Source organism: Myotis davidii, unplaced genomic scaffold (assembly GCF_000327345.1).
Source record: "Myotis davidii unplaced genomic scaffold, ASM32734v1 scaffold458, whole genome shotgun sequence".
NCBI lineage: Eukaryota > Metazoa > Chordata > Mammalia > Chiroptera > Vespertilionidae > Myotis > Myotis davidii.
This window is the reverse complement of record NW_006289819.1, coordinates 477,227-491,017: the sequence shown is the minus strand read 5'-3', so window position 1 is coordinate 491,017 and position 13,791 is coordinate 477,227. Positions and strand designations below refer to the sequence as shown.

Sequence of the window (13,791 nt, the reverse complement as noted above, 5' to 3'; positions counted from 1 at the left end):
CACAGCTCACATTTCATTAATGAAAAAGAGCTAAAGGCTATTACTTGTCCTGATTACCATTCACAGAGATAGTAGGACACCTGGATGCATGTCTTCCAGAGAATCTGCAAAAGGCATGACAAAGGCCATTGAAAAATTGATTGGAAAATAATGAGGCAAAAATGCTATGTCATTGGGACCAGTATGTTTTCAGTAGTGTGCATGTGAGGACCTGAGTGATAAAATGGGTACAAAAGGACTTTCAGAAGCACCGGGCCTCTAGTGTATATATATAAAAGCCAAGCGACCGGAATGAACGGAATGACCAGTTGCTATGACATGCACTGCGGCTGGCCAACCTCCTACGGCCTCTCCCCCAAGCCAGCCCAGCCCCCAATCACCCCCCACTGATCGGGGGCAGGGCCAACCGGCTGACCTCCAGCAGCCCCTCCCCCCAGCCAGCTCAGCCCCCAGTTGGCCCACCCCAATCAGGGCAGGCCAGCTGGACCCCACCCGTGCACGAATTTGTGCACCGGGCCTCAAGTGTAAGAATAAATAGCCCGGCGGCATAACTCAGTGGTTGAACATCAACCTATAAACCAGGAGGTAACAGTTTGATTCTCAGTCAGGGAACATGCCCAGGTTGAGGGCTCGATCCCCAGTGTGGGGTGAGCAGGAGGCATCGGATCAATGATTCTCTCTCATCATTGTTATTTCTCTCTCTCTCTCTGTCTCTCTCTCTCTTCCTCTCTGAAGTAAATAAAAAAATATATTTTTTTAAAAAAGAATAAACATTACAAAAAATGTACAAGAAATACAATAATAAAACTATAAAACTGAAATGAAGAACCTACAAGAAAATTTAAATAAATGAAGGACCCGTTATTGAAAAGTCATTCTCTCCAAAGTAATCTAAAAGTGTAATGCAATCACAACAAAAATACTTAATACACACTCCTTTAGGGACTTTGACAATCTGATTTTAAAATGCACAAGAAAGAGAAAATGATCAAGAACAGCTGGAAACCCCGAAAAAGGTACAAGGGTACCTTTTACTTATTTTTCTGGATAAACATTATAAGGGTTTATATGGAACTGCTTGGCACTGTGTTCTGTTTACTCTAGGGAACATTCTTAGAATGACATAGCAAATCTGATGTTATATTTTCATTGGGTTCTTGCTATGAATGTTTTTAGTATCATCTCTATGAAAGCCCATTAGAAGATACTTTCTTCAAAGAACTGTGCCAGGAAAAACTTTATTTACCTGGGGAACTATTTTGCTTTATCCTCACAGACAATGCCAATACTTTAACTGGTTGGTTATCCATTTTCTATGATGGCCAGAAATATTGAGCAAACCCTGTGACCTGAATATTAACTTACCTATTTTCTAAATTCCCTTTTGGACCTAATCTACATTTTCCCTGACTATACATTTCCTTTTTATATGGACTTTTGAGAGATTTAAATGACTGAATAAAGGAATTTCTTACCTGGAAGTTAATCATCTTCTGCAACTCTTGCACAGAGATCTATGAAAGTAAAAATTAGGAAGTAAATAGAAGGACATGGAAAACCAGGACTGCAATGCAGAACCCTGCTCTATCAGAATGGAGGCACCCACTCTGCAGCCTCCGAGAATGCGACCTACTGGGAGAATATTTCTAGCAAGTCAGAAAAGCCCCTATTTTATCAGCACTGATGTCTACTTGTGATTCTGTTATGGATATATGGATTTTATACATTCCTACTGAACTAAGAGCAGTGGGTTCTTTAACCTTTGAACCAGTGGCATGTTCCCCCCCCCCCGCCCGAAATGTATCCTAAGAAAATAATAATAAATGACTTAAAAGACTAACTAAAAACCTGGTCTCTGATGCTCAGTGTCTCTTGAAGTCATTCCTTCTTGTGATTCTCTGGTGTCTACCCTGAAGTTGGTGTAAGAGATCTCAAATTAGGTTGGCTTTATTGAGAAGGCTTAATCCAAAGACCCAGGAACTTTTTTTTTTTTTTTAAAGCAGTTTAGACTCCAAACTGTTTCTGTTTCTCTCTCTCTCCTCACCTCCACCCCCTCTGGAAACTCACCATCTCCTATGAATGCAGTCTGGGCTTTTTGCAATTCTAACCTGTACATCTGGGGCCCCTTTAGAAAGACTAAAATATGCAAGAGGGAGTCACAGCTTTATTTACATAACCTTCACTAGAAGATCTGTAGATTCACCTAGTGCCCCTTAAAAAATTCCAACAAATCGAAATTTACTCAATATTCACTGCTCAAATATTTCAAAAGAAGAATAAATCCAACTCGTTTTTTGCAGGGTGCTATCTTCTAAAAAGGAATGACATTTGGAGAAGGCTCATCTGGATTTAAATCTCAGCTCTTCCACTTACTAAACTGTAGGAGTCTAGCCAAGTCACTTCACCTCTCTCAGCTTTAGTTAATTCATGCCGTAAAATGAAGATAAGTTACTTCAGGTGATGCATGTGTGAGACTACACAGTTTCTCCAGAAACGCTTTCTTCCCAGATCCCCTGAAACGATTTAACACAGTGGTTCTCAACCTGTAGGTCGACCCTTTCACAGGGGTCGCCTAAGACCATCGGAAAACACATATATAATTACATATTGTTTTTGTGATTAATCTCTATGCTTTAATTATGTTCAATTTGTAACAATAAAAATACATGCTGCATATCAGATATTTACATTACGATTCATAACAGTAGCAAAATTACAGTTACGAAGTAGCAACGAAATAATTTTATGGTTGGGGTGTCACCACAACATGAGGAACTGCATTAAAGGGTCAGGGCGTTAGGAAGGTTGAGAACCACTGGTTTAACATTTCCTACTGCAGGCTCTAATCGGGCCAAAGGTGCTCCTGTAACCAAGAAAGTTGGTTTGATGCAGACTTCTTCCTACACAGTGAGCTTTACCAGCGAAGGCCGGAATGCAAACTAAGTTTGCCCCTGCCCCTGCCCCAGCCGGGATCTAGGAACCCACTGAGTGGCGCTCGGAGCCCTGCGCTTGCTCTCTCTGAACTACTCAGAACTGGAAGGCACACAAACACCAAGTGACCGCGTGTGCGGATGGCTGAGTTTATCTTCGGTTGGGGAAGCCAATAACCCAGCGCCTGCCTTTCTCCCCGCCCTCCCTTAGTCGGCACGGTCGTGCCCGTCAGCCTCTCACCGCTCTGCTCCCAGCATCGCCTCGCTCCAAGTCCTACATCAGTTTACAGAGACCTCCCAGAGACTCGGGAGCAACACCCACTGTCACTCACGCCACAAGGATGCGAAGATTACCGAAAGCTGGCTATCTCCCCGCCGTGCATGCGCAGAAGTAAAAGCCACCTAGAGTTCCCAGGCTCCCCCGCGGTGTAGGCCATCCATCCGAGACTACATTTCCCATACGGCACGTGGAGCTAGTTTCCGGAAAACCTCAGCTATTTCCACCTCACTTGGGGTAAATTCCAGGGTTGGTATCTCTAGGGCCGCTTGAGAGCCATGCTCATCTTTAAAAGTGTGGGGATCATTCGGGCTGCGAGTATAACCCGATGTCCTGAACCCCGGGTAGTATCAGGGTGCCTGATCAGGCGGGGACCCTAGGTGGTCGCTTGGTCCTCTAAGTTCTTGTCACCTATTGGTTGCCTCCCTTGGTTAAATGCCCAGGCTTTGGCTGTTTGCCTGGACATGGGTAGAGTCCACATCACAAAATGGGGTCAGTTATGCTAACTCCATGCTCTCCACAAAAAAAGCAGGTGTGCATATCATTTTTATTTAAAATATAGACATCAGAATTTTTAAATACTGGAAAATCTAAATCAGCAAATAATTTACCCTGACTCAAATTTGGTTTCTTCTAGCAACGCAGTAGCTTAGGTCAGGGAAATGAAGAGGACCCAACAAAGAAGACTGAGAATGAATAATCCGTGAGATAGATGGAAAAGTAGGAGAGTTAGGATCTGAAAAATCAAGGGAAGAAAATGTTCCAAGAAGAAGGGAGTGATCCGCTGTGTTCAATGTTACTGATAGGTCAACTAGGATGAGAACTAAGAACTGATCATTGAATTTAACAACATGGAAGTTGTTGAAACAGGCCATTTTGACATAGTGGTGGAAGTTTGATATGAGTGGGATAAAAGGATGAGAGGAATTGGAGAAAGCAAGTATAGACAATACTTTTAAAAGTTGTTTTTTAAAGATGAACAGAAAAGTAAAGCTGTATTTGCATGTGGCTAATGGGTCCAGAATTTTTAAAAATTGCTTTGAGAGAGACATAAAGAATGTGGACTTGTTCCACTTACTTATGAATTCATTGGTTGATTCCTGTATGTGCCCTGGCCGAGGATCCAACTGCAGCCTTGACGTCGAGAGGCCCTCTAACCAACTGCGTTACCAGGCCAGGGCCAGATTTTTTTTTTTTAAGATAGAAGAAATTACAGTATGTTTGTTTTCTAATATAAAATGACACAGTAGAAAGGGGAAAACTGGCAACACAGTAGAGAAAGGACAGTTGCAGGAGGAAAGTCTTTGAGGAGGGAAGGGATGGATTCCAGTATACAATCATAAGGATCGATTATAAGAGTGTGTACAATTCATCCATTGAAATAAAAGGGGAGGCAGAGTTCATGGATACAGATGCAGATGGGCAGACAGATTTGGTGGTGAGAGAAATAGGATTTCCTCTTATGAGTGCTTCTATTTTCTCAGTGAAATAGAAAGCTGGAAGTGAAGATAGGAAGGTATTGGAGGTTGGGGAGCTGTGATTAACCTGGAGAGGGAAGGCATGAAAGCTCTGTATCCTTTCTCCTACACCTTGCCCTTATGCATCTCTTCTATTTGGCTGTTCCTATATTATATTTCTTTGTAATAAACTGATAATCTAATAAGTACAATGTTTCTCTGAGTTCTGTGAGCCACTCTATCAAATTAGTTGAACATGAGGAGGGAATCACTGGAACCTCCAATCTATAACCTATAGGTCAGAAGCACAGGTGACAACCTAGACTTGCAATTAATATCTGAAATGGAGGGGGAGGGGGAAATTGTAGGACTGAGCACTTTACCTGTATAATCTGACACTGTTACCAGGTAGGTAGTGTCATAATTGAACTGAATTGTAGGATATTCACTTGGTGTCAGAGAATTGGTTGGTGGTGGAGGAAAAAAAATCACAAACTCATTGGAAATGGTATGAGTGTAATTTTAGTTTTGTCCATGACATTGTCTCCAAAGCCTGGCACTTAATGGGTGCTAAATAATTATTTGTGAATACTGAATAAATGGGAAACAGTCTGTAGTTTTATCCTCATAAGTGCATTATGGAACTTGTCTGGCTCAGCAGCTTCATTCTATAGATCAATTTGGAGAGAACCATGAGCCTGGTATGTCTCATTTATTTAAGTCTGCTTTAATTTCTCTCAGCAATGTTTCCTAGTTTTTGATGTAAAATACTTGCATATTTTTTGGTCAACAATATCCTTAAGTATTCCATCTTTTTTATATTATAAACTGTATTTTAAATTTCCATTTGATCTTTTTTATTGCAACTGTACAATTTATTTTTGAATGTTGATCTGACACATGCTATAACATGGATAAACTTGAAGACATTATGCTGAGTGAAATACTAGTAAGACAGTCACAAAAGGGCAAATATTGTATTCCTTTGTGATAAACCAATAATCTAGTAAGTCAATGTTTCTCTCAAGTCCAGTGTAGACTTCCTTTTGTGAACCTATAGCATCTTGTACCACCCTACCACTCTATGCTAGCTCTTACCACATGGCTCTGTCATTGCCTGATTACTTGTCTGTATTCTCTGCTAAACTATATAGAGCAGGAGGGCTGGAACTGAATCTGTTGGCTGGGCCCTCTCAAACCTGCTCTCTCCTTGGTGCCACAGGATGCCCAGAATCATTAGGTTAAGCCTCCGAGAACTTCATGTTCTTAAGGCCCTGCCTCCTGCGGGCCTCCAATGGACTTGTGAGTATCAAATTCTGAAACTTGACCCTTTCAATCTGATGCTTTTGCCCCAGATTATGCAAGACAGTGAAAGAGGGGTCCAGACTCCATCTAGCAGATGACATCAGATTTTTAAAATTATGAGCCTTAAACTAAATGTTCTAACACATTTTGGTGCCGGGATGGGGTTTTGGGGACCAATTAAGGACTAGTCATGTTCATCTGTCCTCTTTCCCCCTAGGGCAGTGATGGCGAACCTATGACACACGTGTCAGAGGTGACACACGAACTCATTTTTTTGGTTGATTTTTCTTTGTTAAATGGCATTTAAATATATAAAATAAATATCAAAAATATAACTCTTTGTTTTACTATGGTTGCAAATATCAAAAAATTTCTATATGTGACACGGCACCAGAGTTAAGTTAGGGTTTTTCAAAATGCTGACATCCCGAGCTCAAAAGGTTCACCATCACTGCCCTAGGGTTTAGGATCCTTAGCAAGGCAAAAATTGCAAGCTCTGTTCCTGAAAATCTCAGTGGGGCAGAGATGTCAAGTTGTCACTCAATATCCATTCTCCCTTTTTTATAGTTCATAGAATTTTCAGTTTTTATCTGGATATATGCTTTCCCAGAACAAAATTTACATATGCAGCTAGCTATGACCAGGTAACCAAGTTTTGGGCAGTGGGATGGAAGTGGAAGCAGTGGTACAAATTTAGGAAGTGTCCTTAAAATGATGCCCTTTTCCTATTTCAGCTCTATACTGAATGTGTAATGGATGACTGGAGCTTGGGCAGCCATTTTGGACTATGAAGTAGAAAGACACCTGCTGATGTTAGAGAAGTAAGAGAGAAGGAATTTGGGCTCCGAACACCATGAGTTGCCACATCAGAACTAGACTGTCTTTTTCATGAGAGAAAAAAAATTCTATTTTGTTTAACCACTATTGTTTTGGAAATTTCTATTATGAACGGTTGAACCTAATCCTACTTAAGGTACTCAATCCATTCTCTGGCCCAGGAAGCATGTTTTTAAAAAATCAAGAAATAAGCTTTGTTGTCACATCTCTTTATTTAGCTATTCATTGAACAAGCATCCTAGAGGTCCATAATTTGGAGTTCAGATACCTTAGGCAGAATTCAAAAGGGAGAGATAAAATTATTTAGACATGTCAAGACTGAAAACCAGGGAAGTATTTGTAGAAAACATCATTAGTGATCCTGAGGTGATTCCAATTACAAATGCTTCAACTATTTTGTAAGAAACCACAAAGTGCCCAGCCCATGGCTCAGTGGTTGAACGCAACCTATGAACCAGAAGATCAAGGTCAGCATACATACAACCATTTATAGTGGTTACCTATGAAGGATTGAGATTATGAAAAAAACAACAACCCATCAGTTAACCAATCTGGGCAGTGTTTCATTTTGTTTTATTATATAAAATGCAGAAAGCCTTGATTGAGAAAAAATAGGGAAGAGACTTAACAAAAACTGAAGAATCTTCTTAGGAAAGCAATGATTGCTGAAGGATACTGCTGTTCCGGCCATGATAAGCATCTGTCTTCTTGGCAATCCACGGTGAAGCTCCAGGTACAGTATAATCCCAGATCTCCCACTCACCCAAGCATTGGTCCTAGATTTGAGTGGTTAAGGTTGAGAAAATATGAAAGCCAAAGACTGGCCCCGTTTTACTTTGTGAGTACATGAGGAGCAGGAAGGGTGAAAGTTCCTTAAGGCACACCTTCTGTTCATCTGGCTCTTTTGGCTTGGGGCTCTAGCGAGGAGCTGTGCACCCCACCGCCCTTCCTCCACTCACAGATATCTGCATAGTTGCATGTCCGGCATTTCCAAGCCTCCTCCACATCAACCCCTTGAGGCTCTCGGTGGCCTACCCAGTAAGCCATATAGTGCTGCACTTTGCTTCTCAGCTCCTTCTCTTCAAAGGCCACAATCTCTGAACCCAGCACAGTGGCAGTCTCTTGGTGGATATACTCAATCTTCAGAATATCAATGACTGGAAGGTCACACAGTGTTAGAGACAAGATGACCAGCTCCATGAGGTCACCCAAGGATGTCACAGAGAAGCCTCCCTGTTGGGCATGCCTCAGCACTGCAGGTCCCAGTGGCTTTTCTGGATGCAATTTTGTGTGGTGGATTAGGCTAGCAGTGGTCACCTTCCCTTGTACCATGGCATCAAAGATATACTTGTATAGGCTGACTTGAAAACAGTCTTTTTTTTTCTGAGCCTCCAGAGGGAGCACAGGGCGTCTCCGCGTCTTGAGTTCAACCAGTTCCAGTTCCCCCTTGGGCGTATAGTGCAGCTCATCAATCACTCCAACAAGAAGCACACCCTCCACTTCTCCAAACACTGGGAACTCTCTGATGCGCCCTTCTGACTGCAGGGTAGGAATCATTGATAACATATTCAGAAACTTAACTGCCCACGCATCTTCTTTGCTGGTGATGGAGACAGTCACAAGATCATGAAGTTCTAGTTCTCTAGCTAGGTGGATACTGGCACCAGTGTCCAAAATAGCTGCCTTCTCAGGTGCCAAGAAACCAGGAAGTTCCTTCCCATATACCATTTGCTGTTCACACCAGTTCTGAGTTGACAGGTCAGTCACATACAAATATTTAAGGTGGAATCGCTCCATGGGTGATAAGACATCCAATCCTTTTTTCCACTTTGGTAAGCTTATGAGCTTGCCATCCATCCCCAGGGGTTCAGAAGAAGGGCCAGGCTTGCTAAGTGGATCACTCAACTCTTGGGTATCCTCCAGATCCAGAAACTCCGAGTCACTCAAATCCGAGAACCCTGAGGCCTCTGCTGACACCTTCTCCTCTTCCTCAGTCTCTGCCATGGCACAGCTCTGGATTGGTCTAGGCCCTGCACAGCATGTTAAAGAAATGTATTATCCAAATAAAGAAACAGAATTATGACTATTCATTTACATTCCTTAAAGAAGCCTATTTGTTTACAACCAATTAGTAATGCTACAGAGTTGTAGTACAGGTACAATTTACAATACGGCTCCTTGTATCATCCATACATGAACACTTAAAAAATTTTTTAGGTGCAAAATGGTTTTATTCTTAAATCTAGCACTAATACATTATGTGTGACTTTAAGCAAATTACTTTCCTTGGCCTCAATTTCTTCATTTAAAAGATTTGAGTTTGAGTGGGTGGGGAGGGGTCAATGGGGGAAAAAGGAGACATGTAATGCTCTCAAAAATAAAGAATTTAAATTAAATTTTTTTAAAAAAAGAGTTGAGTCTGTCTTTTCTACTTCAAAATTCTACTGACTTGAGCCCTAGCTGGTGTGGGTAAGTTGGTTGGATGTCTTCCCCTGCACCAGGAGGTTGCCGGTTCATTCCAGTCAGGGCACATGCCCTGATTTCAGGCTTGATCCCCAGCAGGGGGCATGTGGGAGGCAGCCAATCAATGCTAGTTCTCACACTGATATTTCTCTCTCCCTCTCCCTCTTCCTTCATCTCTCTCTAAAAATCAACACACTATTCTTTTTTTAAAATCTATTTTTATTAATTTCAGAGAGGAAGGGAGAGAGAGAGAGAAAGAAACATCAGTGATGAGAGAGAATCATTGATTAGCTGCCTTCTGCACACCCCCTACTGGGGATTGAGCCCATGATCCAGGCATGTGCCCCAACCTCCTGGTTCATAGGTCAACCCTCAACCACTGAACCACACTGGCTATAAACTATTCTCAAAAAAAAATTCTACTGACTTGGGACATTATTTCATTATTTTAAGTGTATACAGATCTTTGTAAATGTTGGAATGATGTTTGAAAGTTTACCAGGGATCACTTCTATAATTCCATTGATACAAAATCTTTGACTATGAAAATAAACCTCAATTACAAACTGTTTCTTGAGAAAAATCAGCTCTACAATGACTGTTTTTAAATGTAATTTGTAGGGTTAAAATTTAAAGACTAACTATTGATACAAATAGACCTACTCATACACAAAGTAATAGCATAAAGTAATGAGAGAGGATATTCACAGAGACATGTGGAAACCAGTTGCTTTTTTTATACTTGAGATGTTAAGGAAATGGCAGACAGAAGCTCTTTTGGGGTTTAATTTTACCCTTACTGACTGTGATTTATACTATAACATTTTTATTTTCTCCCTCCACAAGACATTAACTTATGATGGAAAATATCTGTCAATAAGCACTATTAATATTAATAATATAATCCTATATAATAAAAGGGTAATATGCAAATAGACCAAACAGCAGAACAACCAACCAAAGTGTAATATGCTAATGATATGCTAAAGCTGCTCAACTGCTTGCTATGATGTGCACTGACCACTAGGGGGCAGATGCCCTGACCAGTAAGTTAGCTTGCTGCTAGGGTTCAGCTGATTTGGACTGAGATGTGCCAATATGCCCTGGAGTCCTCCCCTGGTTCCTCCCTGGCCCAATCCTGCACCGCTGGGGTCCCTCAGCCTGGCCTGTACCCTCTCGCAATCCAGGACCCCTCAGGGGATGTCAAAGAGCTGGTTTCAGCCGGATCCTATAGGCCACTCCTCTTGGGAGGGCGCCAGATTCAGGGCTCATGGCCGGTGAGCGCTGCTATGGCAGCACGAGCCTCTCCCAATCGGGACTGATGGGGTGTGAGCCTGCAGCAGGCACAGTGGGGTTGGGATGAGTGGGAGCGGCAAGTAGGAGCTGCAGGTGGCGTTGGAGTTGGGGTTTTGGCCCGATCCCTGCAGGCCACCCAGAGGGACCCTACCCATGCACGAATTCGTGCACTGGGCATCTAGTCAATTATATAAATAGTGATATTTATTATGTAGTTATTGTGTGCTAGACACTGGGACAAGTATTTCACATGCAATATCTGAATATTCTACTGTAGGACAGGCACTTTAAAAAAAATTTTACTATGAAAAATTTCACATACAGAGAAACAGAACAGAACAATGAACGGCCATATACAAGCCAATTAGATAAACAACTATTGACATGTTGTTACATTTGTTTCTTTCGTGTGCACTTTTTTTTGGCTGAACTATTTTAAAGTACATTATAGACATCATAACACTTCAAATATAAATATGTATATTCTTCCACATTAACCACACTATTATCACATCTTACATAATTGGTAATACCCTAATATTCTGGTCCTCATTCAAATTTCTCCAACTGCCCTAAAATGTCTTGGATAGCTTTTCCTTAAACCAGGAAACAAAGACCACACATCTCATTTGATTGTTCTGTCTCTCAAGTATTTTTAATCTTAAAAAACTAGGCAAATTATTTTGTGAAGATACTCTGTTTAAGCCTTCCTCATAACCTCACATATCTAACCTTGCATAGAGAGAAAACAAAACAAGGCATGACCAGTCCACTAGTATTTGACTCAGGGTGCCAGAAAAAAATAAGTAACTTGACACAGAATTTAAGTCAATTGAGATAACTATGGGCCATTTCCTCCTTGCTATTCTAATAAGCAATGAATAAGCTGAATGCACCAACTCCCAGGTTTAAAGCTTAAGAACTGATGCCTTGAAAATGGTATACTTAAATAGAATTAAAACACAGAAGCTGCATATTTGCACGTGTCTGAAACTGCAAATGTGCCTTAAATGATGACAATTTCAAAATGAGTAATGTTATTTGGAGCATGAAGGCCCTGAAGGTTGGAGAGTATCTTTTCCCTCCACCAAGAAACTAAAGTTAAATGACAATGAACAGGTATACTTTGGGCTTTTCCCCAACCACCAGGGACAGGGCACAAAATCCAAATAAACTGACCTTGAAAATATTTTATTTCAAATATCTAGACCTGGGTTGTTCAATATGTACCCACCAGCCACAAGTGACTAAAATTAAATAACATTTAAAACTCATTTTCTGAGTTGCATTAGGCACATTTTAAGTGCTCGGTAGCTACATCTGGCTAGTGGGTACCACATTATAAGGCACAGATTTAGAACATTTCCCCTGATGACAGAACACTATTGGACAGTACTATTGAAGGTTTGGACTTTCTACTTGTTTTTCATACAACATTGAGAACAGAGTATCTCTGAACAGGTGAGTGAAATGTTTTGTGGAAAAGACACAAAGAGGGGAGAGAGGTGCATTGTGTGCGGAATTATTCACCTAAAAGAAGAAAACAATGTACAGGGGATGGATAATTTAGACTCAGATGGGTTGCTTAGACTTTCCCATGCAGAAAATATCTCAGCAAGAGCATGATGCAGTGCACGGGGTCCCAAAATGCAATTTGTATCTTTTTGACATGAGATGATTTTACGTGGTATGTTGATCAATATTTTTATATGTATCTTAGAATACATGTAAAGCTATTAGAGCATCCATCAAATGTATGTCATAGGTAGTATTTCTTAGGACAAGTTTGATTTTGAAATAAGTGTAAAAAATTAAAATACGAGAATAACAATACAGAGAGTACACAGGTATAGCAAAATCATTAGGTGGCAAGTGCATGAGATGTTTGGGAAATACCAGCACTGTATCAAGAGTCTGGGGAGCCTACAGATCTGGATTCCGGATCTGATCCTGACTAGGTCAGTCGTATTTAGTAGTATGCTACTTGCTTTAGGAAGTACTCACTCTTGGGCAAGTTTTCCCGTGGCTACTGATACATCTTTAAAATTAGAGTATTCCTTCCAGCTGTCCTCAGCTACCCACACGATTGAGTGACAAAACTGTATATATAGTAGCACTGAACAAATACTGATCTTTTTCCCCTTCCCAAGAATGAGACAGTGTGTCAATTCCCTCTGACAGACGAGATTAAACCTCAGGAGAGAGGAAAACTACTCACCGGGGACTTGGTTGCTCTTCCTCCGCACGGGGAAAGGCAGATGCTGAAACGACAAAACTGGGGGAGGAGAGAGGAGCCCTGAAACACCAGGTCTGCATCCGTGAATCCAGATGAGCAACTCCGGGCTTTGCCGTGGCAGAATGGGGGCGTTTTGTCCTTTCTCGCCTGACCGTTCCCTCACTTTGCGGCGTTTCCCCTCTCGGCTCCACACTGCACAAACCATAGCCCACCCCAGGTCCTAGCAACGCTTGCCTCTCTCCAGGGGCAAATCCTCCGCGACTTCGTTTTCCCCATACCTTGGATGCAGCTACTGGACCCAACCACTGCGCCCTGCAAGTAAAAGGACTTTTCTAAAAAGGTCCCCAGTAGCTCCGCGGTCAGCTTCCTCTTCCAGCCTCAAGCTCCTCCCGGAACTCGGGCAGAGACCTCAGGTCACCCAGAGCGTTCTCTGGGTCCGTGCTGCTGCGGAACGGCTGCTACCTGCACCCCAGCGTCCTGCTTGTCTGCAGCAGCCTGGACTCACGGGCTCCGAGAACGCTGGCCTTCAGGAGGCACCTTTCCACCGGCCCCAAACCACGGTCTCCCCGAGTCCCATACACGCCCTAAAGATTTCTGAGCGCTTTCTAGTGTCCTGGAGCAGCCAGGCATGACAGACCCCCGGAAAGGGTCCCAGAGGACCGCAGGAGCTTCCGGGAGTGAGAGGTCCAGAACCCACAGAAGCCTGGCCGCGCGGGGAGCCGAGACACACCGCTTCCAGGGAGCAGTGCCCCCCGGGGAGGAGGGTGAGGGGCATGGCAACGGCGGGGACAGACCCCTGAGCTCGAAACGCAGCCCTCCGTCCGCCACCCCACTCGCCGGCCTCCCCCTGACCTCGGGTCCTCCTGCGAATCCCGGACGCCACTCGGCTCCGCGGCGGCCTCGGAACTGCTCCCGACTCCACGCTCCACGAGCAGGAGCAGGTCAGGCAGCGGCGCTCCCCTTCCGGGCTTCAGGAAAAGCCGCCGGGAG

The 13,791-nt window shown here is 42.7% G+C and overlaps 2 protein-coding genes across 6 annotated transcripts in view; both read right to left on the bottom strand.

The window, feature by feature from the left end:
* The window catches only part of ZNF684 (zinc finger protein 684), a 12,699-nt gene extending 9,360 nt beyond the window's left edge, over positions 1–3,339 (bottom strand). Inside the window, exons 1-3 of one of the 4 annotated variants that reach the window (XM_015563153.1) lie at positions 3,172–3,339; positions 2,068–2,136; positions 1,476–1,514 (exon numbers count right to left, since the gene is read on the bottom strand). In XM_015563153.1, the coding sequence (XP_015418639.1) occupies positions 1,476–1,514; positions 2,068–2,070 (42 nt within the window). In that variant the 5' untranslated portion in view covers positions 2,071–2,136; positions 3,172–3,339. Of the gene's footprint in view, positions 1–1,475; positions 1,515–2,067; positions 2,524–3,171 lie in introns of those variants that run through there. The other 3 variants (XM_006762549.2, XM_015563155.1, XM_015563154.1) reach the window with 3 other exon arrangements.
* A 3,660-nt stretch (positions 3,340–6,999) lies between these two features.
* EXO5 (exonuclease 5) lies at positions 7,000–13,785 on the bottom strand. Of its 2 annotated transcripts, none has more exons than XM_006762547.2 (3): positions 13,654–13,785; positions 12,784–13,113; positions 7,000–8,836 (listed from the first exon to the last, which is right to left on the bottom strand). In XM_006762547.2, exons 2-3 carry the CDS (start codon positions 13,004–13,006, stop codon positions 7,698–7,700), a joined length of 1,362 nt encoding a protein of 453 aa, XP_006762610.1. In that variant the 5' UTR covers positions 13,007–13,113; positions 13,654–13,785; the 3' UTR covers positions 7,000–7,697. The 2 variants fall into 2 exon arrangements, with proteins under 2 accessions (XP_006762610.1, XP_006762611.1); XM_006762548.2 differs by having other exon boundaries at positions 12,784–12,840.
* Between the last annotated feature and the right edge of the window lie 6 nt (positions 13,786–13,791).